We start from the raw sequence: 26,036 nt of genomic DNA, 5'->3' as shown, positions 1-26,036 counted from the left end.
AAGTTTTAAAGTATTTAAAGTATTGGACAATAAAGGTCTTTAGCTTGTGAAGATCTTTAACAGGGCTAACTGGTGGTGCTGCATCTATCCCCATAGTTACAGGCAGTGTCTGGATTAATCTTGGATAAAATTAATGTAACTCTTTGTTTTCTGTTATGCACATACTATAATATAGTTAAATGAATCATCCCTTACTCTTAAAGTAGAGAAGGGTAATGATTGCTATTACTGATTAATTACTAACTGCAAATATACTTAGAGGTCACTTTCCATTTAAATGGCAAACTCTTTGATTCTCTTTTTAATTTTTTTTTTTAGCAGACTTTATGCATGTTTGTGCTTAGAACGCTGATACTGTAGATTTTCTGTTAAGAACAGGTTTGTAATTGTTTTGCTTGCAGTGAGAAGCTACGCAGTCCATGTTTTATGCAGGATGCTGTTCCATACAGCCTTTGTGTTTCTGCCTCTTGGGGGTATACAGTAATACTTTTTGTTTACATCTTTTTTTTTTCTCTAAAACTGAAAAAATATAAGCAGTAAAAGCTAGATTAATTATGATTAAGTACTCTTAAGATTAAGTATTCTGAAAATATTTTGTAATGTATTCCTGTATTATATGGAAAGTTGTAATGGAATTTTACTTTTGCATTTCCTTTTTTGATTCCCATTAATTAAGAGGTCACCAAAGGTTTCTTAGCTGTGGTACTAGTAAGAGGATACGTACAGTCAGAGAGCTGACGCGGAGCATGAACTCATTGTCCAAGTGGCCAGTCCAGTTGTCTTCCTTCATGTTAAATCAAACCTAGAAGAACTGTAAAGCAGTTCATAGTTATTTACTATGTAAAATACCGTCTGGTATTATAAGTGATTCTATAATTTGTATTATAGCTTAATATCATTGTGATTGAGAGTAAGACTTTTCTTACTTTTAACTGTTATTGTGGGACCTTAGGCCTCTGAGAGAGCCCAAATAGCAAAATGGCAAATAATTAAAGTTACTGTAAAATATTAACTTGAAGCTTATTGTAGTATTTTGCAGTGCACAATGTAGCACATTTTGAGTCCTAAGGATAACATGCAGTTAATGAAAAACGTGGTGCACTGTTAATTAACTTATATTTTAGTGGCTGCTCTTTTCTGTGTGTAGTTTTGTTGGTTTGTTTGGTTTTCTTTTTTTTTTTTTTTTTGTAATCATTACTGTTGACAAAGTATGAGAAGCAGCAAATGTAGGACGTTTGGGACAGTGTGTTACAGACATATAAAGAATGGTGCTCTTGGGGTCTCTGGACAGTCCTGCTTCATGTTTAAGGACGATCTGTGCAGAGAATCTGCAACCTCTTTGACTCTGTGCAGGCATTTAAAAGTTCTCAGACCCTTTTGATGCCAGCTTTGTAGGACAAGTATTTTGATAAAGCAGCCTTCCTTCAAATTTTAGAGCTCGTTCTAAACTTGTAACTTTCATTTCCTAGGTTCAGCACATCAAGACAAACACTGATGTGGATTCCGGACTCCTTTTTTTCCAGGTATTTGTAATATGTCATCACATTAAACAAAGAAAAATAAACAGTAATTTTAAAAAAGTATGTATGTTCCCAGTTCATACATTATGCTGTAAATAGTGTGGTTTTTTCCTTAACCCTTTTTCCCTTATCTGAAGCAATGGGACAGGCTCATTTGAAATAAGTTGTTAGCCAAAAGGCATCTTCTGTCTTGAATTATGCTATAGCAGCTTATATGTGCTGAAGAGTTGTCACATTTTAGATGGATTGTTGGGGAAATAAGGCTCCAAATCTGCAGGAAAGGGAGACGCCACTGACTCTATTACTGTATTACCGCTTGTGATCTTGCTGGCCATACACAGTAGCACTGCCTTTAGTGTGTTTTGGGTTATTGCTGTACCCTGAGTTAACTCAAAGTTTTGAGGGTTTTAAGTTGTTGTACAGGAGCTGTTGAATTATTGAACATGCTTCTGCTAACTTTTATGTCACTGCCATTACTGCTTCTGTAGGTTGTGCTGCTTACTGTTTGTACCCTAGTAGTGTTGTGCTGTAGTTACTGTACCTCAATGACCTGATTAATCCTAAACACATAAAAGAAAATTCAGAGGCTGGCAATTTTGCTTCCTTGCATTTAATTTTTGTAAATGTCTTTCCCAGTAAAAGCTTAGCAGCTGGTATAGTCAGGCAGCACTACCTGCTCCTGTTCTACTGAAACATTCAGATAAATGCAGTGCCAGGAAAATCCCTCCTTCTTTGAGGCATAGAAGGAAGAGCCCAAGGAGGAAGTCCCATGCTCTTCCCCAGTCTCTCAACACGATATATGCTCTTTAAGGAGGTTGTTCTGAAAGTCATCCAGTACTGGAAAATCTCAGAGGTAACAGTCGTCCAGACTTGGATGGAATCTTGAAATTAAACTACTGGTGTTAGTTTATTTCTTATCTGTAAAACAAGGTTTTGTTGTTGTGTTTTCTGTGGATCTGGAGGGAAAGTACTTTGATCTGATAGGAGGGGAACTTTGAAGTAAAATTGTTTACAAACTCGTCTATCCCATTGTCGCCCAGTAAGTCCTTGCAGAATGGGTTAACTCTTCCTTTTTGCTTCAGCAGCTTTTACTGGTTTAGGAGATTGTAACAAACTGTGCAGCCCTCTGGGTGCCCGGGAAGACTTTTCCATCCTTTCAGGCTAGGCCTTGTGTCTGTTTTCTTTGGGAATCTGAAGGTCCTTATGATGCAGCTCTTAGCCTTTCCCTGGGTATGCATGCACTGCTCCTTTGTTCAGGAGAGATACTTCACCCCCTGCCCCTCCAGCATTCTGCCTTACCACGGCAGTTTTCTTTGCTCAGCTACACTGTTTTACCTAAATGCAACTGACAACACACAGAGAGCAAACTGACTGGAAGTGTTGCTGTCTTGTATTTCTGAGGGACAGCTAACGAAGATTTCCTGTGTTTCAGTTTGCTGAGTGGAAGAATTTCAACGCTGAAGGATGAAACTGGTGCTGTAAGTAATAAGCCTACAGATAACTCATTAAATAAGGTTAGGCTTTCACTTAGGTTCTCTCCTAAAGAATGTTTACTGTGGGTGCTAATGGGAGTTACGCTGCCTGAGTCAGTCTACACTTTCATGAAACTTGGTGACATCTCTGGGTTTCTTGGTTCTCATCTTCATTCCAAGATAAATGAAACTGGAACAATGTGCGTATTTTTGTGCTCGTTCTGCATTGTACACAATACAGAGACAGAAACTGCACTTCTTTAAAACAGAAAAGCTACTAATTGCTGTATTGCAGAGAGAGGTGTACTCTTCATTAGATAGCTATCGCAGTCGAGTAATCCTGACATGGAAATGTAGCTTTTGTTGGCAAATAGATTTAGCAAAATGGCCATTTCAGTCCGTGGAGAAGATGTTCTTAAATGGGAAACTACAGTTAGGGCAATGTTGGGGAGGGATAGGAAGGCACACAAGTACTTTGCTAAAAGTGTAGATGTAATGGTAATTGAGTTAATTAAAAAAAAAAGTCTAAACTTCCCATGAGATCTTATTACATTTACTGCATTCTGAACACACGATAGAAAGTGAGAGTACCCATTGACCTTTGTGGAGACTCTGGAACTTAAAGAACTTGTTTATAAAGTGCTATCTGTTTGCAGCAGTGTTTGTTTATGTGTCTTTTAAGAATGTTGAATTAGTGGATGGCAGAAGAATAATGAGAGCAAATGAATGGTCCAAAAACTTTAGGTTATGTTTCTCTGCTGACTGCCTCATCTTCGACTCCTCTTTCCCAGTCTCAGCAAAAAAAAGCATTTTAGTTGACAGTTGCTCCATAATAAGGCTAAAAGTACAGCAATTTTTCTTTGCAGATATTTATTGATCGAGATCCAGCAGCATTTGCACCCATTTTAAATTTTCTTCGCACAAAAGAGTTAGACTTACGGTAAGAATTTCTAATTATTTCAAGTGAAAATTAATTTGATCAGATGCAGTAGAGAACTTTTTCAAATGAGGATTGTTCAGTTTTACTCAGCTAGTTGGGTGTCTGGTATGTGACGCAGCTGCCTGGTAGATCTGGGGCCATGTCTAGAGTATATGTATGACATGGTGGAGGCAGAAATGGCACAATTCTATTTTGTTAGTGGATTCTTGTAATTTAAACCACTTCTGGTAATGTGTTTATTGTTTCGGTATCCTTATTTTAATGAAAGTTAATTAGTATTACAGATCACTTTGAAATCTCAAACATCAACATGTTGAATGCATTTGGTTTTAATTATTTAAACAGGTAGCTTGATGTTCGCCTTATATAATCTGGCTATATGCAAGTATTTATATTCAAGGTATTGACTTGCTCTGTTCTTGTGGTTTTTGTTCTGTTTTTTCTTTCTTTAGGGGAGTGAGTATTAATGTTCTTAGACATGAAGCTGAATTCTATGGAATCACTCCTTTAGGTAATTTCTTTTCTTTTTTTTTTTTTTTTAATACGAAGTCATTGCACATTTATTACTATAGTGATGACCCACTTACGAGTCTTGGGCAGTTGTGAACCTGAAGATTTTCAAACTTACTGATATAGAAGGTTATTTGAAATAATGTAGTGTTTCCTGGGAAGTGAAAGCTATGGTCATATCTTTTTCCTCCTTAGTGAGAAGATTGCTACTATGTGAAGAACTGGAACGCTCATCTTGTGGCAGCGTCCTTTTTCATGGCTACCTGCCTCCTCCAGGTATTTTTGTATTCATGGTCTGATGGTGCTTGCAGGCACTGATTGCTTTAGTTTGTGGGGGTGATTGGCCGAGGTAGTTACTCTAGCTGTCAAACTGTCCAGAGAAGGCTTTCCCGGTTTTATCTGTGTGGTGTATGAAATGGCACATTTAGAGTACTGGGGGAGGCAGGGGCAGGGTGGCACATTAATACTAGTTCTTCATTAATACTTGGTTCTTCAAGTATGTTTCAGTTAAATGTTATCAGCAGAGTGCTTTCTTCTTTCTGAAGGTACGGTTACTTTAGGTGCCTTGTGTCAAGAAGACAAATCAGCATAAATGAGCTTTCTTTAACAATATGAGTACTTGTTAGATTTTTACTTCTCTGTAGAGATGAAAAGAGTTCATGTGTTAACCTGAATTCTAAGGGATATCTAGCCAATTATTGACAAGTTTTCTGAGGACAGTTCCTTAAATTATGAATGTCAACGTAGAGAGCAAAAGCATTTTCTGTTTCAGTGCTATGATAATGTGCCTAATTCTTATAGCAGACTTTAGATCAAAAAGCACAAGTATTAATCCTGTATCTTGAGAGTGAATTAATATCTGGTATATTGCTGAAGTTTATGGAGAGGGGCAAAACATCTCTTTTCTTTTATAGGCATTCCCAGCCGTAAAATAAATAACACTGCTGGGCCACCGGCTGATGTTAGAACTGGTCAGAACTGCCCCGAGAGTGAGATTCATGGAAGTGGTGTTCAACCTACGCTTGCTGGTACTGGGGAAGGTACAGTCAGACTAGGTGAGGAATGTCAGTTTTAAAACCAAAACAAATTGCAAAGGTGATTGTCACTTAGAAATAAAAACTGAGTGACTATTTGTGGTTTCAGTCTGTTATTCTATGTTTGCTGGATCTTAAACTGCTGAACGCTTACTTAAACAGTACTCCTTATACAGTATTTAAGGCTCACTGCTGCACAATCAAGACATGAGGCTGAGAGAAAGGCAAATCAAAGTTCTTCATGCAGTCTTAGTAGGGCTTCTTAGAGAAGTGCTTTACGCTGTACTAAAGCCATAATAAAAACCAGACAGACCAGTGTCTCTTCAGTCTTTCCCGAAGACCTCCTTCCTGCTCTTGCACCTCTTTCTTGCTCCTGGTGCCTCTCTTGCCCTGCAAAAGTTGAGTTTTTAGAGTAAAGGTAGTCTTCAGCTGTCTGACTATATAGAGTACTTTCTATATAAAATATATAAAACCTGTAAATAAGATAGACTCGAACTCTGTCATTTTCCAGCTTTTGACTTTGCAAGCAAAATGATGCTGTTAGAAGTGTCATATTTCTGCTATAATTGTGTAAATTTTAGCAGTGTTAGGAAAATCTAGAGTATGTTAAAAGGTGAATCTATATCCAGGTAATATAAAAATAAGTTTTAGAAATGAATTGCTGATTCCAGTGCCATCCAACACTGGGTCTGCCAAACCCAATTTATTTATAGGTCAGAAACAAGCATGCTCCCACTAGATAATAAATGGAGGAGCTATAGGTATTCTGAGATATTGGAGATTTCAGTTTAACAGTCTGGAACGATAATGTAGGGTTGCACCAACTATTTGGAAGGAACCTTTACAAAAGTAAGTTGTTTCTTATTTGATAACAGTCCTCAAATTTTTATCCATTTGGCAGACTTTAAAACTGAGGCATGTACTTGCCTCTACCTCCTTATGAACACTTTGCATTGTAGTGACTGAGATGAGATGTCTGTCTTCCATTAAGAACTGTAATAGTTGTAAGAATTGTGAGGAATAATATTGCTAACGAGAATCCATCTGAAAATGTTTCTTGAGAAACTTCATTATCAAAGTTTCTGTTGCGTATCCTGGCAGAGAGCTCTGTCCTCTTCTAGATGTCCTCTGCTCACGTTCTAATACCCATCGCTCGACTGACTTCAGCTTTGTTGTTGTTTTTAGGATTTCCTGTGGACCCACGGAAAGTCCTAATAGTAGCTGGCCACCACAATTGGATAGTAGCTGCCTATGCCCATTTTGCTGTTTGCTACAGGTATGAATATAGTTGCTTGGCAAGTTACAGGAACCTAAAAAAAAATTATAATGTGTTATGAGCAAAGCAAAAAGTTTGCTTAACTCTGAAATGACAGTAGATCAGATGCATTCAGTCTACTCCTATAAATATGAATTGCCACTTTTGCTCGTGCAAATAAACTGCTTGATAGGAACTCAGACTTTACTGCTTTGGTGTCAATTCTTGATGCCATTGCAGAAGGAATGTACTCCAATTTAACTGCTTCAAAAGCCTGTTTTAAAGAAGGCTTTTAAAGGAAAGATTAATTTTAAAAGTTCTTCCTACTATATGGTTTTAAAGACAGTCTGTGAATTAGACTATCAAAGAACTTGAAACAGTTAATGGATTTTTTTGCTACATAAAGGATGTACCTTGTCTTAAACTTCAGGCTTTTTGGCTTAGCAGAACTAAGCACTTGCTACTCCACATGGATGGCTGAAAAATGTCTTTAAATGTTTTGTCAACAAACTGGCTATTTTTTAAGATCAGGTGAAAGTAAGTAATGCCTTCACATTACAGAAGCTGTTTTTAGTTCACATCTGGTAGTCTTGATTTAATTGGTGGTTATCTTGTCAATGAAAAGTAACATTTTAACAATAGCTGTTGCCAAAACCAAACACTGCTGCCCTAGTATGGTTCAGAAACAGAAGGGAGAATAAAGAGTGTAATGTGGATAGCTTCTTTCTGGTTACCGCCAAGCTGAAGCCAGTTTACTGCCTTTTTTGCTATATAGAATACTTACTTGCTTAAACTTTGTAATTAAATCACATCTAACTTGTCTCTTGTATTCACCACTGCAATTTGTTTTGCTTTAATTTGTACTAAATACGGCTGCTCCTGCTCTGTAGTGTTCTTGTTTTCAACTAGGCTTAATATGGTCTGACTGGAGAAAGAGGCAATGATTTGCAATTGTCTTTGTGCTAATTGGCAGGATTTTATCTTTGACTGTTTTCCTTGGATGCTGGCTCACTTAAGTGAAAGATTCTGCTTCTTTCCTGCCTGGTAATCTACTTAGTGACACGTGTTACCATTGAACTTCAGTCATTAGTGATGCTTTTGATGAAGCATGTCAGACTTGAATGGTTGCTGAAAGAGGGTGTAGGTCAACATGCCAATTTAAAATGCTCCTTTTCTTCATAGCAACTCAAGGTAGCAGTCTTGGATTGATTTGAGTATTTTTTCTTCTGAAACTTGCAGGAACTCCAGGAATACAATGGTGGAATTTTCCCTCCTCCATTTTGCTCTTATACAGCTTTAGTACCTGTCTGGTTTTTGTTGCTTGACAAGTGAATTTTCCAAGACTTTTTTTAATAGCTAGTGTTTGAGGAGACAGCATACACTTAAAACTACTTCCCTGTACCCACAAATTTTAATATAGCATGCTTAAACTACTATGCTGAAGTCAAGTAATGAGATTTTTAAGATTCTTGTCTATTTTAATGCAAGGGCAAGATCTGAATTTTAGCCAGAATTACTTCTCAAAGTAAGTGGCAATTTGTGGTGGACTTGACAGTGAATCCCATGCAATAAGACATGAAATATATTCAGATGTTTAGTTTTGTGACTCTATGTTGCTTGTAACATATTATTTAAATACTTAAGATAATTATTTTAGTAAAAAGCTACAGCAAAGCACAATGCATCCTAAAGATATTTTTTTTTCCCTTTGAAGTATGGCAGAAGTCTTCAAAACTTGATAATAAAGCTTGTGAGAAGGTCTTGGCTGCATTTAAAAGCTTATGGCTATTGCAGTCCTGCTCTTCAGTCACTTCACTACAATTTCTTCTGCATGCTGTATGGGTAGAGCGCAGTGATCAGTGGTGCTTTGTCTCCAGGCAGGATGCAATGCTGAAGTGAAATGGCAACAGTGGCAAAAAAACCCTATAGATCTGTTTCTGCTTTCCTTGTTAACATTTATGTAATTTAACTGCTTAGACTTACTGTGCTCTAGTGTAGTTACAAAGTATCTAAATTATTGCCTAGAATTAAATCAGATAAATTGTGCTTTTCGGGCGTCATGAAAGTCTTTAAAATTGCACAGGCGAATGATTCTCTTAAGTCTGTAGTCAATTCAGTAGAGCCTGTTTACAGTCTACCACAAACAGAAAATGTGACTAGATAGCACAGCTTTATGCTAGAGCATGATTGGGTGTCTTACATGATATGTAGGACACCTTGCCTCTGGAAATTAATAGAGATTTCTTCTAAAGTCTTATGCTGAACCTCATTCTCTAGCTTTTGGCTAGCCCAAGCTTTTGGCTGGATCATCCACATTTGTTCAGGCTTAGACTGAGATGTCTATTTCTGAATCTCTAACATCTGCTCCCCATTCCCTCCTTCACCCTTCCAGAATTAAAGAATCATCTGGGTGGCAGCAGGTGTTCACGAGTCCCTATCTGGACTGGACAATTGAGCGAGTGGCTCTCAACGCTAAGGTGGTGGGAGGACCTCATGGAGACAAGGATAAGATGGTTGCAGTTGCCTCGGAGAGCAGCATCATCTTGTGGAGCATTCAAGATGGTGGCAGTGGCAGTGAAATTGGTAACTATAATTGCTTGGTTTTTTTTCTTTTGTGTGTGTGTATGTTTAACCAGAAAAAAGTCTGTGACTGTATTTTGAGGTGTGTATGATCAGCAGCAGTGTTTGGTAATCGGTTTTACAAAGTGAAAAAAAAAGCTATAGTAAGCAAGGTATTGGAGTATATTAACCTACTTCTCTGTCATGCTGGAAGAATCGTTTCTCAAAAACCAAAAAGTGAAATAATAAGTAATCTGTTTACTGAACAGATACTAACTAATCCTTACTGTTCAGCTCAGCTTGAGTTTTTATGTGAAGATGCAAATTGGAGTTAAACTTTTCCCTGGACTTGCATTTGAATCTAGGCCATAGCACAGAGGAACAAAGTTTCTGAGATGGAAAGCTACAGATACCGAGAGATTCTGCTCTTTTCTTTGTCTTATTAAAGCCGTATTTTTACATGGAGATGATGAAGAGGCTCCAGTTCTCTGTCAAATGTAGTTCATAAATGGAATTTGGAAGATGAAATTTTTTTTTTCTTTTATAATTTGGGTGTGTAGGTAGTGAAAAAGCATCTACTGCCCTAAGTATGCAGGAATTACTACTGCTTGTACAACTTGGCACTGAAGGACACACAATTAGGGAGGCTTTAGAAACAGCAAGAAGACATTTTCAGAAGTAAATATTCCTTGGTACTGATCTGATGGCTTGTCCGAGTCACTGTTTTTCAAATACAGGGCAAGTTTGGGAGGCAGTGAAGGGAACGTTATTAGGAACTTCCTCTAGCCTAATCCCTGGTGTTTGAATCACTGTTATTATGCCACTAATGTCTCTTTCCTCTGGCAGTGAATACTGCTAACAAGCTATGACAGCAGTCTCCTTATGTGGACACTTTTCTCTGAAACTTAATGCAGAGTTAATTTATTATTAGATGTATCTCCACAGTTGAAGTAATGAGAATTAATGTAGTTGTTAGTTAAAGTCAAAATGAACAAATTCAAGTTTTGATCCATGTGCCTTTAAAGGAGGAGCTCACTTGAAAGATGGTCAGGCAATTTCTAGCTATGTTAATTAATGGTGGTTGCTTTTTTTTCATGCTTGAGTGAGTGGAATCACCAACTGACATTTAAAGATGGGGAAAGGCAAAGGTCTTGCATGAGGTAATGCAGCCATGTACTGCTCTTTTGTTTGTGACTCACCGAGTTCTGGTATGTAATCATGGTCAGCAAAACAGAAAGGGAGGTTCTGTTGTATTTAAAAAATACGGGTGTGTCTAAATAGTTAAATGTGAAATATCTCTGTTAAAAAGGGAGTAAATATTGTACTTGAGAAGCCTTTTCTGTTCTGTTCTGTTCCCCTTGACCAAATCTCAAAGGCAGAGAAGAGTTAGTGTGCCAACTGTACTCCTGTAACAGGCATTGGTTTAAGCACTGTGCTATTACATTCCTCCTGCATTTTCTGGTTTGACTTAGCTGCTTGTGCTGCCTTGGGATTTGCAATAAGATACGTGAAGCAACATCTCAGATTTTTGGAACCAAGTGCAAAAAGACACACAACCCATAAGTGAACTTTCACTCAAAATAAAAACTTTAAAGTATGTGATTATCCAATGGTTCTGATAGCTCAGGCTATGACTGATCATGGCAGCAAAACTGAAGGAAGCACTTTTGCTGAACAGGCTGTACTGCATTGAAGTGACTTTGTGAAACAAAGGAAATGCCACTTGGGGTGGAGAGGAGCAGAGAGAAAGTGCCTACAGGGTTGAATCTTTAGTCCGACTAACATTGACCAAAATGTATGGTTCCTCTTTTGCATAATAGGTCATGCTGCTTGGTTTAAAAAACCTAAAATATGCTTGTGTTTAATCGCAATGACTTGAATATAGCTGTCTTGTTTCTTTGTAGTGGCAAATGCTTGCAGTCCTGCTTTGAGTTAGAGATACAGTACATTGCTATCATCTGTGAAAGTAACTACTTGTTCTAAACAGTCGTTGGAGCCTGGTTACACCCTCCTCAGAAAATTGCGTGGGCTGGCATCTTTGTGATAGAGCTCTCCCAGAGCGCTCTCTTTCCTTTCAATATTACTTACATAAGACACTGCTGCTGGATTGCTGCTGTAAGCACTATTTTACTGAGAGGGACCCTTAAGACAAGAGCCTGTCATTACAGATAGCATTGTCTCCCCTGTGGATGGGTCTCAAGATTGTTGAGCCTAAGCAGGACTGACACTTCAAATTCCTCCAGACCATTCAAGCTGTCTTCCTTGATTTCCTTGAATCTCATCCTTCTCTGGAGTAATCAGTTCTAGTTGTTTCTGTGCATTTTTTTATTCTTGCCTTTTTCATGCGCTCTGTATTGGTGAATCTTATCTGCATCGAATGATTGTACTGTGCCCTGGAACAGTTTAGCATCCTAATTAAAACATAAGTATGTATTGGGCTTCCTGAGATTCCTTCCTGGGGTGTAACAGAGGGCTGCTTCTTGGTTGGGAATGGCACTCTGTTCATTTGAATTTGTCCAAAACAATGTTGGGAGATTTTCCAGCTGTTGGGCACTCACGTTTTGAAGACATCTGTCTGCTGCAGGTAAAGTATGTTAGTGAGGAGTAATATAAATATGTAGAGTGAGTAGTATGGAATAGGAAACTTGTGAGTGAAGCTTGATACTTGGTAGTGTAATTTATCCCCAGCAGTAATCACTTCTGTACTTACCAGGCAGTAAAACTTAGCCTGCAATTACTTATAAACCAAGTTACTTACAGGACCAGTTTGCTGGACTTCATAGCTGGCAAACTTGGAAATTATCTCAGACCTTTCTAGTTTGCTGTAACTTTTAAATACATGGTACAATAAATAGGACAAAATGTAGTATGCTATCCAAGGTTGCAGTTCAATTAATAATATTCATATTGGATCTGTGATGAGACTAGGAAGCTCTGTAGGGGACAGATTTTGTAGAAGAGCTCAGATGTTAAGGACTACTATAACCATAATCATCAGTGCCTGTCATGTTCTGCGAGTTTTGATTTTTATTAAGTGTAATGTTCTTGATGGAACTTTTGCTTTATTTGGAAGGCAACCATTTGCTCCTAAGTCTTATCTTCCAGATTTTGAGTAGTATATGATGACTGGTGAAACTGGTTCCCTATATAGTTTGAATTTTAATAGCCTGTAATCTCTACTCAGGGACTGTAACCAAACTTAAAGATCTGGAGGTGAAAAGAGTAAGAAATAGAGAAATAGGCTTTTGCAGGCTGCTTATTTTTCCAAGTTCGAGTATTTTTGCTAAAAGAGAAATTTGAAGGTAGTGTCACAATGGGGTTGTTCAGTCTTTTCCCAAGAGTAAGGATGAAGCCTTGTAGCCATATTTAGTTTCTAAAATATGTTTTTAGACTATGTCTATTTGATTGGATTTTGAAGTTCTTACTGCTTTTTTTTAATACTTTAAAAGTAGTTGTGAACTAGTATGGTATAAATTTTCTGTCTAGAAAAACCATGAAATTACTGATGCTTAAATGACATTTATTAGTCACAGATGAAAAAAAAACAAACGCAAAACAAGCAAAAAAAATCCTTCCTGCTTTAGTAGGATTTTTATTTATTTTTAATGCCTTAGGAGGTATAAAGCCATTTGAGAGCTTGGTGGCTGTAGAAAAATAAGAAATGCATATTTCACATGGGCTCTTCTTCCTTCTCTTGCCTCCTTTCTACTTCCCAAGTAATGATTACATCAGCAGAGATGACATCAGGCTGCCATTTAATTTAATGGAACCCAGTTTGCTGTTTGAATCGTACCTCACCTAGCACACTGCAAACCCATTTTTAGCTGTTCTTTACTTGCTACTATAATACATGTGAGATGATATTAGTGGAGAGATTCCATTGTTACTGTTTTTTTCTCTTTATTTTAGATGAGCTTCATAGACTCTTCATTTTTTGTAGGAGTGTTCAGTCTGGGAGTCCCTGTAGATGCTCTGTTCTTCATTGGCAACCAGTTGGTGGCTACAAGCCATACAGGGAAGGTGGGAGTGTGGAACGCTGTGACGCAGCATTGGCAGGTGTGTGCAATTTTCTGCATCACTTTTAATAAGCCGATATGTCCTCCTAGTAAAAAGATAATAAAATAGTCTAAAAGCATGTGTGAAATGCTTGTCACAGGGTTTTCAGCCTTGACTTGTGTTACAGAGTTTGCCACCTTGGTATCTGACTATTGTGCCTGTGAGCAGAATGTTGAATTGTTTGGTAGTACTGCCAGGCATGCTTTTTAGGCTCTCAAATAAAAGGGTGTGGTGTGATTTGGAGTAATAAATGTCAAGTGTGTGTATATTTCAGCTTCCTTGTGGATTGCTAACTATGTAAAAGTTCACTAGGATCATAGGAAATAAAATTGTGGAGAATGTGTGACACCAATTTCTGCACCGTCTGAAAGAAGAAAACAAGTTAAAAAGGCAGTCTGATATCTGGGGATCCCAAAAGTTGTTTTACAATGGGAAACTCTTCTTCAGCAGAAATATACATGGATATACTTTAAAGATAAAGATTTATCTTTAAAGATAAAGATTTATTATTTTAAAGATAAAGATTTAAGTCTTCCATGTGGATGCAGTGACTTTAATCCTTTTGTCAGAATGCACATTAGAGAGATCCTTGGAGTCTGTATGAGTCTGAGAAAACAGTCGAGCATTCATGTGACTAATAGAGCTTGTAACACTCCAGATGTACATCTTTGTGGCACAAAACCTGGATGCAATAAAAATCCCCAAATTGCCTTGCAAATCTCAAGAGGCAGAACTGACCTGAGGCTGCTGCACTGTTTGCTGACTGAGTTCTGGTTCAACCTTTAAGCGACAGTACTGCTAACAAATAACACAGATGGTAAGCATGGGATAGCACTGCTTCTGCAGCCGAGACTGACATGTTAGTATGGTCTTGAATGAAACAAAAAATTATTTAAAGTTCTATTGAAGTCTTGCAAAATCTTCTGTTAAGAGACAACTTAATGTTATGTGACAAGCAGGTCTTTGTCAATATTTTCTAAAGGAGCAAGTCATAAGGAGTAAAAGCCGGTGTCCCATTCACCTTTGTTTCCAAGGGGAGCCACAGAAATCTTTCTAATCACATTCATAGTTTCTCAGTTTGACTGACTCTTCTTTTGGTGAAAGCATTTCTTATTGAAGAGTAAATCTTTAGGAGGGGCTTATATGACAGGATGTCCTAAAACCAAGTTTTTTGGCTTTCTATTATTTTTTTTTTCCTAGAGAATGAGAATATCTCCCTAAAAAAAAAAAAACCTCAAAAAAGCCCACAGAGCAACAAAAAAAAAAAAAAACCTCTACAAAAAAACCACCAAAAAACCTCTACAAACAACCCACAAACCCAAAACAACAAACCAAAAAAGTCCCCCAAATCCAGCCAGTTTCAAGGTGCCTTCTGTATGTTGGGCTCTTTTGTTAGTAAGGCGAAGAAAAGCCCCATCTTGCAATAAATCTTCATCTCCCTTTAGAACACACGCTGCTTGAAGAACCCCATAAAGACTTTAGTGGCACGTTGTACCTCTGATCCTCAAATCCCTCATGCGAATGTATGTGTAATAGTTTGTGTAACTGCTTTCCATGAGTTGCCCATAGCTCTGGACTTAGGACATAATCATACTTGCTGCAGTGAGAGAGGTTTTGAGAAACAGAATATGCCAAATGCCCCATTTCAGGCTAAGAACTTTGTTTCCTTTCTGGCTTTTCCTGATGCCTTTCTAAGTTCTACTTTAAGCAGGCTTAGTTTTGTGCAAAGCTATCCTTCCTTACACTGATTTTTGTATTTGATGTGTTACACCCTGAGGATGTGACTCTGGCTCTTTTCTCTTAATTGGTTCTGGCATCTTCTTCCCATCTTGGAGATCTGAGCAGACTAGCTGAGGTAGTTTCTCTAGTACTCCGCTGGCAACGTTTCAGTTGCATGCAACAAGGAAAGGAGGTGATGGGTACTAGATGTACCAGTAATGAAATTTTTAGTATAGGAGAGCTTAAAGGAAGTGATATATTTAGTGTTACAGAATAAGAGGTAACATAAAGCAATGGAGTGTGTGACAGAAAAACTTGGTGAGAATCCCCACTTGGCAGACTGACTGTGTTTTACCAGCAACTGTTGTATGCTGTCCCTCTGTTTCCTAATGAAAGATCACATCTTGACAGGTGCAACTTCTGGATCACCTCTGGCATTCCTATCTCTGCTGCAGAAGGAAGGACTCTCCTTGTTTTGTATGATCTCTCTGACCCAGTCAGTCAATCTCTGTTGTCGGCAGTATTGTGGATCCTCTTGCTCAGACTTCCCCTTGCAGTTGTTATGCCTTCTGCAGAGTGATGAGTAAAGTGGTTTATCTGTTGATATACCTCTGCTTTCATTAGTTTTGTGAACTTTTTGCAGGTAGGAGAGCTTCTGTATGTGATTGTGAACCACAGAACCAGAGAGCACACTGCATCTTGATCCATAGGCTCTTAGATGCTGAGACCTTTGTTTAGTTTCTTGCCTTTCTGCTCGTGTGCTACTACTTTAAAGTAGTCTGGAATAAATGTTCTGAAACCAAGTTCTGTGGCCCAGATTGTTAGATGCCTTACTTAATGAGGTGCAGTATGAATTTGACCGTGGGGAGGGTAGGGTACTTGAACAGCTGTATCTGAAAAAATACTGTGTGAAAGCATTGAGATACGAACAGCAGTTCTTTTCAGTAATTGGAAAGGATCCTTCTCCAGGTCATTCAGCCATCAGTTACACAGCGAAAATCCAATTGCTTTCCAAGAACAATTTATTTTCAGGGTTGGATCTGTGCTGACTTACAAGTGAAAATAAGTGAGAGGGGCGTAGAAAGGGGGAAGGTGCCCCCTTCTCCCCCGAATATGCAGAAGCTGTAGTCATGTTGCAGCCTTCTCTGTAAGGCTTAGGATATGTTTTAGGGGCTTACAGACTATCTATAGGTTAGAAATGGGTACTGGTTTGGATGCTAGCTCTTTGGCTTGTGGGGTCGTTTCTTCGGTTTGTTTGGTTTGTTTTTGTCCAACAGATTCATTGTAGGTATTTTGCAAATGATTTTGCAAGTCTCTGAAGCAATCGGAAAGATGGTGCTGGTCAGAGAGAAAGGAGAACCTAAGCTGAAATTTCCATGAATTAGTACTCAGTGTCCATTAAGTGGACTGACTGAAACATATGGAGTGCAGGAAAAATGCTCTGATTTTGTGCATGTTTGAGTGTTGTGGATAAAATGGCTTTTTTGGCTTTTTGTTCCTTAGGGCTGAAGCAAAAAAGAGTTGCTTGGGATTGGGGATCATACCTAGGATAAGCTAATCTTTTTCTGTGCTTGAGGTCTCTGTCCTGCCTGAGAGGATAAGCACTCCTTTCAATCCTAGAGGGCATTCTTAATCCCTCACCTTAAGTTGTAGACCAATAAGTAAAATATGACAGGGCTGCCTTCCAGTTTACTTGACGTTGATGTCTATGAGAAGTGGGAAGTTGTAATGAGGCAAGAATTTTTTTTCCCCTCATTAGATATATCTGCTAGAGGCTGAGATCTCCATAGAGACTGGCAGAGGGACACAAGAACTGTGGGTAAAGGAAGGCTTAGAGGGACAACATCTAGTTCCTTTGCCCAGCAACCTCTTAAGGAGTTGTCAGAATGGGAAGAAGGGGTAGGACAGAGAGTGTGAAGTACACTCATTTTGCATATCGGGGAAAAAAAAAATCCTCTTTTGAAGATGTGGTTTAACTGTAATGCTCTAAGCTTTGTGCCTTCACATGGAGAAGGATCTTCCAGAGCGGTTATGCTAACTCATCTGCGTGCTTCTGCTGAACTCCAAGACTTAATATCCCATTTGTTGGAGGAATGTGATTTACCAGCCATCCTTTAAGAATGCCATTGTATGTGTGAGTGTGTGCACAACAGCTTCAGACCTTACCAAACTCAAGTGTTCTTCAACAAAATGTGATGGAAATGTCTGAAAACTGAGAAAATAGCAACCTAACTTCTTGCTTTATTTTTTTTTTTCCTTTCTGTTTTGCACTAGGTTCAGGATGTTGTTCCTATCACAAGCTATGATACTGCTGGGTCTTTTCTGCTGCTGGGCTGTAACAATGGCTCTATCTACTATATAGGTAAGAAATGAGGGCAGGGCAGAATAAAAGGGAGGTGGTGCTGAGCAGCTTTCTTCTTAAACTCTTCAGTTGGTCTAGGTCACATCAGAACAACTCTGTCTATTCAGAGTAATAAACAAATGTCTTTTCCTCGCAGACATGCAGAAGTTCCCATTGCGAATGAAAGACAATGATCTTCTAGTGACAGAACTGTACCATGATCCCTCCAATGATGCGATAACAGCGCTCAGTGTCTACCTCACACCTAAAACAAGTCAGTATTCTGTTACGGTATCTTCAGTGAGAGTCTGTTACAGATGTGGGATTTTTCTTTTTTCTAAATGGTCTTTTTCTATTACTGCATAGCAGGGCTAAAGGAGACAGGTAGCCCTTGACATAAACAATGAATTTTCAAATGAAGAACACTAGGCATAACTGTCCATATGTATACATAGGTACATGTACTTACATGTATATGTGCGTAGGCTTCCATGTCATACATTATATATTAACGTATAGTGTAAAAACATAACACATAACACATTAATGCTTGTGAATAATGTACCTTTGCTGGTTTTAAGCCTTTTACACAAGATATGCACTTAGATCATTAATTGTATTCACTGAAATAGTTTGTGGTGAACTGAGGGAGAGACAACCTTGCTGTTGCGTCTACCCTTATGACCTATATACTAAAAACCATTTCATATGCAGCTGAATGATGCTTAGCTATTGTGTCTATACAATCATGGTGCAGCTATCTTGTAAATTAAAAAAACAAACAAACAAAACCAAACAACAAAGCAACCCCCCCCCCCCTCCAAAAAAAAAAACAAACCCAAACTGGGAGAAACTGGTTACTCGCATACCTATATTGGTAACACAGTGACCTCCCTGCTCTTGTCTTGCTTTCCCATTTTTCTTCCGCTAAGGCAGGAAAAGAAATGTCATGTGGCATGTATTGATTGTATCACTGTGAAGAGTGCCAAAATATCCAATTGTGTGACTTTATCCATCTCCTCTTTCGCTTCCAGGAGGGAGGAGAGAATGGGAGAGAAGGCTGTTGTTGAGACTGTTGTGTGATCTGATCTAGGTGTTCCTGCTCCGGCAGGGGGATTGGACTAGATGATCTTTCGAGGTCCCTTCCAATCTCTAACATTCTGTGATTCTGTGACAGTGTTGGAGAGTGTAGTGTGGAATTGAACAAAACTTTGGGGTTTTTTTAGTGATAAAACATCTTCTCTGTTCATGGGAAAATAATGAGTAAATAGTGTTTAAAATACATATCTTATCTTATTGTGGAAGCTTGGAAATACTATTTTCTGCTGCCTCATTCTGTGGTCCCAGTAAGACAAACTTTCATTCCTGAGGGGAACAACTAAGTTCTTGCTTGCTTTAGGTGTAAGCGGCAATTGGATTGAGATTGCGTATGGTACCAGCTCTGGAGCAGTGAGGGTGATTGTACAGCACCCAGAAACAGTCGGCTCTGGGCCTCAGCTCTTTCAGACCTTCACAGTTCATCGAAGTCCTGTTACGAAGATCATGCTCTCAGAGAAACACCTTGTGTCAGGTAATCTTTTTTTTTTCTGCACACAAATTAGTATTGGCGCTTCTCCACCTCTGCTGACCAGTGAAGTATTTGTATGCATTGTTTTTTAACTTCCTTTGTTCCCACATGTGATAGAAATTAGTTGGACAGACTGGGGAGGGGGGCAGACTTGTTGGATCCTCTTTCTTAAAGAAAGCATTCTTCAAAGCCTGTAGCAGTTCAAAGGCCTATGTTTTATTTGACCAGGTGCTGGAGCAACTGGAGCAACTAACTTTTTTGTTTGTGTCTTGTTCTAAGGTTCTTATTTGTGGAAATACAACGGTTTGTAAACAAATTATCCCTGTCAAATTTTATTGTTGGGGCAGGTCCTGTGGGGATTGTCTTCTTTTAACAGCCTTTCAGGAGCTTTCTGGGTTGCAACAAAATGTGCACCATCTCCTATTGGGCCATAGAAAAAGCCTTCCCATGGCTTCAAAGGGCTATCTGTGTTTCTTCTTTTCTCAGCAGTCTCCCAGTCTTTGTTGTACTATCCTGTTTGTCCTGTCTTATGCTCAGGAAAGTGTCTGGCTTTCAGGGAAGATGCGATCACTCCTTCCTCTGTAAGAATTGGTTTCACCCAGAGTTCAGAAACCAGGGCATGGCAGAGAACAGATTTACTGCCGCTACCCTCCCCCCTCCCCCCCCTTTTTTTTTTAAAAGGAACAGGAAACATGGTATCCAATTTTACCTGCAACTTGGTGCTAAACCCTTGGCGCCAGGAAAGGGCACATCTGTATGTACAAATATGAGTAACTGATAAATGAAATAGAAGAACACTTGCGTGGTGAGAGTTCTGCTTCCAGGCTGCTCTCATGACACGTTTTGTCATAGCATCTGCACACAGAGGACTGAAGTGCGCTCTAGGCTATAGGTGCTGACTCAGTCAGACCTTAATGTTGTGTTCTGCCTGCCTCAGTTTGTTTCTTGAATTCCTGAAGAAAGAGACAAAACTAAAAGAAAATAGGACATCAGCAACAATTTGTAGATTGTTAGATAATTGTTGGGAGTTGCTAGATGATCTGACATTGACTAAATTCTGCATGGTTGCTCAGTCTTGAAAAACTGTCATATAGAAATCATTAGAGAAGTTTATCTCAAAAGTTTTGTCATCCCTTGTAAATGTTATTGAACATTTTTTCCTTTCTAGTTTGTGCTGATAACAACCATGTACGGACATGGACTGTGACTCGGTTCCGGGGCATGATTTCAACTCAGCCAGGCTCAACACCTCTTGCATCATTCAAAATCTTATCCCTGGAGGAAGCAGAGAGTCATGGCAGTTACTGTTCTGGAAATGACATTGGTAAGATGTCTCTCCAATGTATTGTACTGAGCCTCTACATTCACTGGTCTTACAGCGTTGAAGATCTGTTAAACCTTTATAACATGCCAGTCAGCTGATGGGTGTAAGCTCTTTTATGTATTGCTTTCCCCTACTAGAGATGGCAGGGAGCTGTAAGATTCACCTGGACATACTATACAGGCTGTATAGAGTGAGTACACTTAAAGGGCCTACTCTGAAGGTGAGAAGGAAGGAGGACACTATCTTCCTTGCGCAAACTGGTGTAGCATTTCACTTTTGGTTTAACTAGAGAATGACAGTAAGCACAGGAGATTGTATTAAAGCAGATGAGCATAGCAAGGTTTGGGTCTAATGCAAATTCCAGTTCACTGTTCAACCAGGGTTAAATGATGCTTGTGTGAAAAATTCTTAAACGAATTTGAAGTTGTGACAACGTTTACTGAAGCCTTGAAACTGCAGAGGGAAATGGTGCTAGTACATTGATAGAGCCAGATACTAAAGGAATGTGCATCAGTAAATATGGGTAGACAGGTAGTCTAGATTCCTTTGTGGTCTGAGTCTTGCAGATGAACCTTTGATGAATACCAATGCCCTGTGAACACAGGGTGGAGTCAGTACTGTGGCTGATTAAGAAATCTGATTAAGCCTTTAGACATCTAGGAGCTGCAAAATGAGAAAGCACTTCTTGTTACAGAGGCCTAATGTAGAGTTTGTACTGACATAGTAATTCCTCCAGGAACATACAGGAAACTCACAAATGGGGTGTCCTTTAAAACAAATGAACAAAAAAACAACCCTTAACATTTGTATCTGTAGAGGCTCCTAACGATTGGATGACTTTTTCTAGTTATTAGTCATCTTTGGTTCCCTGGTCCTGATGCTTTAAAATTGCAGTGGTCATACTAATACGAATTTTGGTCTTCAGGACTTGTGGGGAAGAGGGTGAGGGAACTGAAACAAAAAAAAGTTGTATTTCTTTTTTCTCTAGGACCCTTTGGTGAACGTGATGATCAACAGGTGTTTATCCAAAAAGTTGTTCCCATCACTAATAAGCTGTTTGTAAGGCTGTCTTCAACTGGGAAAAGGTACCTCCATGTTTAGGGTTTTAAGTGGGAAAGGAGCAGGACTGTTCAGGTGGGGGGCTTGTCTCCCATCCCTTGGGGCTGCTTGCAGTTGTGCTTAGCAAGCTTCTAATATGCTTGGCAGCTCTGGCTGAACTCCAGGTTGCGTGTTAGTAACTGTACTTAATGATCTACTATAACCTAGAAGCCAAAGGGTGTTTTGAAAAAGGTAATATCAGAAAATCATTTCATGATGGCTTGCCTGCTGAGCTCACAAAATAAACATTTGTGTGCCTCTACAGAATCTGTAACTCTCAGCCATGGTACCATGCTAACATTACATTTCGAAACTAATGCTGAAGTTGCTGGGGGCAGGGATTATGCTGCTCACAAAGGTAGCCAGGGAAGCAGTTTCTCTCTTACTTTGCAATTGTCTTTCTTTGAAGATATTAGAACCTTTAAACCTGAGAAACTGTCTTCTGGGTCAGCTATACAGTTATTTGCTTAGGCTTGACTTCATAATATTCTACTACATTGCTGCCAATGTAGTAGAAAATGTTGCCAAGTTACCACAGCTGCTTTTCTTCCTGTTGGGCTAGGAAGGTGGCAAGAGATCAGAAACGATGGTGCATCTCGGTTTTATGCTTCTCATTATTCTTGCATCTCTTGCCTAATAACTTTGACTCTGGGTGAAAACGTTGATGCCTTAACACCATTGGCATCAGAATTGAGGACAGAAGCCCTGCGGATTGCTGATAATGCTTCCCCTTCCCCCCCTTACTTCAGGCTATATTTGTATGTAGTGGAGCATTGTATTAGATGACTTATTTTGGCATTTCTAGGATAAAAAGCTCAATACGAGGGGCCAGTAAAACAAATTACCCAGAATATGTGAGGTACTGGTGTGGAGTCTGGCTTAGCAGCTTAGTTTTGGGAGTTTTCCTCTCACTCCCTACATAACCTTCTAAAATAAGGGGGGAAGAACAGTGGAGATCTGTCATGTCAAGTGCTAGTGCAATTCTCATAAAACAAGTCTTCTATACAGATAACCTTGGGTTTATCCTTGTTGGATTTTCTTTTTTTGCATGTCTTTTATATGGTTAAATGTGCTGTTTCTCCAGATTAGTTTCCTAGAGTGTCCAGCATACGAAGGGGCTAGTTGCTGTCATTCTTGTGAGGTTTCTAGTCACTGCAAATGGAAAATGGACATTGAGCATATGGGGGGGGTTCCTAATAAGAATAAACAAGTAGTAAGACTGCAGATGGATTGGCGGGGAGGTACTGTCTGCAGCTGAGCAGCATGCCAGTCTTGCAGGAGAAGGAATGGCTGCCTACGACAATTACAGCATTGGTGGATAAGGGAAGAGCAACTGACATAATCTACCAGGACTTGTGCAAAGCCTTTGACACTGTCCGGCACGACGTCCTTGTCTCTAAATTGGAGAGACATGGATTCGATGGAAGGACCGCTTGGTGGATAAGGAATTGGCTGGATGGTCGCACTCAAAGAGGTGTGGTCAACAGCTCGTTGTCCAAGTGGAGACTGGTGACGAGTGGTGTTCCTCAGGGGTTGGTATTGGGACGGGTGTTGTTTAACATCTTTGTTGGCAACATGGGCCGTGGGATTGAGTGCACCCTCAGCAAGTTTGCCGACAACACCAAGCTGTGTGGTGTGGTTGACATGCTGGAGGGAAGGGATGCCATCGAGAGGGACCTGGACAGGCCTCAGAGGCAGGTGTCCCTGTCCCTGGCAGTGGAGTTGGAACTAGATGATCTTTAGGGTCCCTTCCAACCCAAACCATTCTATGATTCTACAGATTTCATCTGGAAGAAAGGTTTGGTTTTTTTTGTGATGGCAAGTTTGGTGCCTTCTCAGAAAATCAAAAGAGTACTGACTTCACTGGCCAAACTCTGCCAGGTACAATTGTTTTGGTACCTTGACATTTCTCTTCCTGTAGGATCTGTGAGATCCAGGCAGTTGATTGCACTACCATCTCCTCATTTACTGTGCGAGAATGTGAAGGATCCAGCAGAATGGGCTCCCGGCCACGCCGCTACCTCTTCACTGGGCATTCAAATGGCAGCATCCAGATGTGGGACCTGACCACAGCTATGGACATGGTTAATAAGAGCGAAGACAAAGGTAAGTTGTGTTATGCCAGGACTGTGGTGTGGTTCTTTTTCTGTCCTCGCACATGCCATGACTATGGTAAATAGAGTTGGGCATTAAGAGCTGTCTCTTTCAGACGTTGGTGGCCCCACAGAAGAAGAGCTGCTCAAGTTGCTTGACCAGTGTGACTTGAGTACATCCCGCTGTGCCACACCCAATATCAGTCCTGCCACCTCAGTTGTTCAGCCAAACCGTCTTCGGGAATCTAATTCCAGGTAAGTCACCAAGGGTGGCACTGGCTGCAGCCACCAAAGGTTTTACCCTTCAGGTAGGCAAAGAGGAGCTTCGTGACCTGAATGCTGTAGCTGAGCCCCTGAATCCACACACTAAGTGTCTTGAACTACACACACATAATCCTTGATTTCTGTTGGTTTATCTGCGTGCAGATTAAAATATCCTATGAGAATCTGAAGCAAGTGATATGGAAGCCCTTGTGTGGGGGGGTTGCGATGAATGTATTGCTATTTTAGTGGGAGTTGCAGTGGTGGGTGGGAGCAGGGTGTGCAGGAGAACTGGCTGCCAACAGCCTGACATCTGCTCTTCTCATCCTTGGTTGTTTTTCTTTTCTGAAGCCTCCAATTGCAGCACCAGGAAACAATCCCTGAAACAGCCACGTATGGTTCTGTGCGGCCATACAGAGAAAGCCCTCTATTGGCAAGAGCCAGGCGGACGGAGAGCTTTCACAGTTACCGGGACTTCCAGGCTTTTAACTTGTCTAGCAAAAGCCCAACAGAAAAGGCAGCTGCTGCAAATGGAAATTCAAGCCAGACAGAGGCCAAGAAGGCAACAGCTGAGGGCAGCGCAGCTGAGAGGAAGGCAGTCCTGACAGCAGCACTTGAAGTGCGAGGCACAGGCGTGACAGATGGAGGTGGGTGTTGCAGTACAGAGGTTCACCGTCTCCCAGAGAGTTCTCTGGATCTTAAAAGAAGAGGACCAGAAGAAGAGAGTGAAGCCAAAGCAGAAAACAAAAAGAAAATGGGGTTTGAAGGAGCTGGCTTCCTGGGAAGGAAGAAGGTGCCTCTCCTGGCCTCTGCACAAGTTCTTGCTGAAGGTGGCCCTGAATTACCTGGTGCAGCTTCTCCATCGCCTACAAAGACAGCTGCTTCACCACGTCACCGGAAGAATGACTCATCCTGCCAGGACTATGGCTTGTGAAAATGTGACTGGTGGCAAAGATGAGGTGGAGGTGCCCTCTGGCTGGTAGCAGACATAAGATGACGTGTTGTGGGTTTTCGTGAATGGGAGTTTGTTCTGATACCCAAAATGAAAATTGTAAGGTTATGACAAAGGACCTGGCTGCTGCCAAACCTTTGAAGAATTGTCCACATCAATGTGTGGCTTTATGTAATGCTCCAAAATGTAGTCCGGTACTTGGTCCAAAATATTGTTGTGCATTCGTGCGTAAATGTGGTCAGGCATGTGATGTGATTATTTTTTGATTTGGGGGAAGGGAGGGTGCTAAAGGAATACGTGATTGCTTAGTGGAAGATGCCTTTTAGCTGCAGCCACACACTGCTCTGCAGAGCTGCTGCTGTCTCAGCTGGATTTTGCCTAACGCAGAGGGCTGCCTCTGGTCTTGTTTCATGAATGGGATCCTTGCTCTGTATGCTGCTGTCTGAAATATGAAATGTATTGTTAAGGAGGAAGGTATTCAAAACAGCATATTATTTTGCCTCTTATTCCAAATAAATTGCCAGAGGAGTGTTGCTTGTGCTTTCTGAAAATGTGTGGTATCAGATGATGGGTTTTGCGGATTGTGAGTGAGAGCATGCATAAACGTATGCTTGGCAGAATACCTGGAACTGGCAGTCTCTTGAGGGTTTCCTTGTCACTTTCTCTGGAAAAAAGGACAGAAATGAATATGGGAGTAGGTTTACTGTCATGGTATAATAATTCTCAATTACAAGTGTCTTGACGTGACATTTCCTACCTGTGTTGTACTGGCTGCTTGGTGTTTCCTCCTAGTTTACTGTGGGTGGTGAACAAATGTTACTGCTTGTAGATTAGTAATACATAAGCAAAGGAGAAGGCTGTTACAGCAAGTGTTTAACAGGGATGTGTTTAAACAGATGATCTTTAAGGTCCCTTCCAATCCAAACCATTCTATGATTCTATGACTTATGCTTTAATTAATGACCTTAAAAAAAAAAAAATGAGCTGAGAGGGTGAGGAAGAGGGACGGAGAGAACACAAAGGTTAAAGCAACTCCATAAGAATTCCTTCATTTGCTGTTTATTCACCTGTGTGTGAAGACAATTTTGTGGTGGAGCTTTGTGAGACCAGGAAAAGACATGCTGTTCTGACATGAAAGCCCCTTTTAGCCACATGCTGGTCCTTACCAAACACGCTGCCCCCATCCCATCCCCACAACTGAGAGCCTCTACCTTTCCTGTCTTCTGTTACTGTATGACAGAGATTTTCAAACCGGCCTGACACCTGTCTGAGGTGTCAGAGCTAACACAGTTTTCACTATACAGTTAAACAGATGGTGAAAAAAAGGCCAACTTA

At 40.1% G+C, this 26,036-nt stretch overlaps 1 protein-coding gene across 1 annotated transcript; it reads left to right on the top strand.

Annotated features, from left to right (window-relative positions):
* Positions 1-1,446: 1,446 nt before the first annotated feature.
* KCTD3 (potassium channel tetramerization domain containing 3) lies at positions 1,447-24,794 on the top strand. The gene is made up of 17 exons (XM_010078722.1): positions 1,447-1,523; positions 2,953-2,998; positions 3,859-3,932; positions 4,385-4,443; positions 4,638-4,718; positions 5,357-5,497; positions 6,662-6,752; positions 9,124-9,314; positions 13,231-13,346; positions 17,340-17,427; positions 17,564-17,680; positions 18,806-18,976; positions 20,142-20,297; positions 21,286-21,382; positions 23,317-23,501; positions 23,605-23,743; positions 24,101-24,794. Exons 1-17 carry the CDS (start codon positions 1,495-1,497, stop codon positions 24,681-24,683), a joined length of 2,364 nt encoding a protein of 787 aa, XP_010077024.1. The 5' UTR covers positions 1,447-1,494; the 3' UTR covers positions 24,684-24,794.
* Positions 24,795-26,036: the final 1,242 nt, after the last annotated feature.

The sequence above is a fragment of the Pterocles gutturalis genome, unplaced genomic scaffold (genome assembly GCF_000699245.1).
Source record: "Pterocles gutturalis isolate BGI_N339 unplaced genomic scaffold, ASM69924v1 scaffold9333, whole genome shotgun sequence".
Lineage (NCBI taxonomy): Eukaryota > Metazoa > Chordata > Aves > Pterocliformes > Pteroclidae > Pterocles > Pterocles gutturalis.
This window is presented reverse-complemented; position numbering and strand designations above follow the sequence as displayed.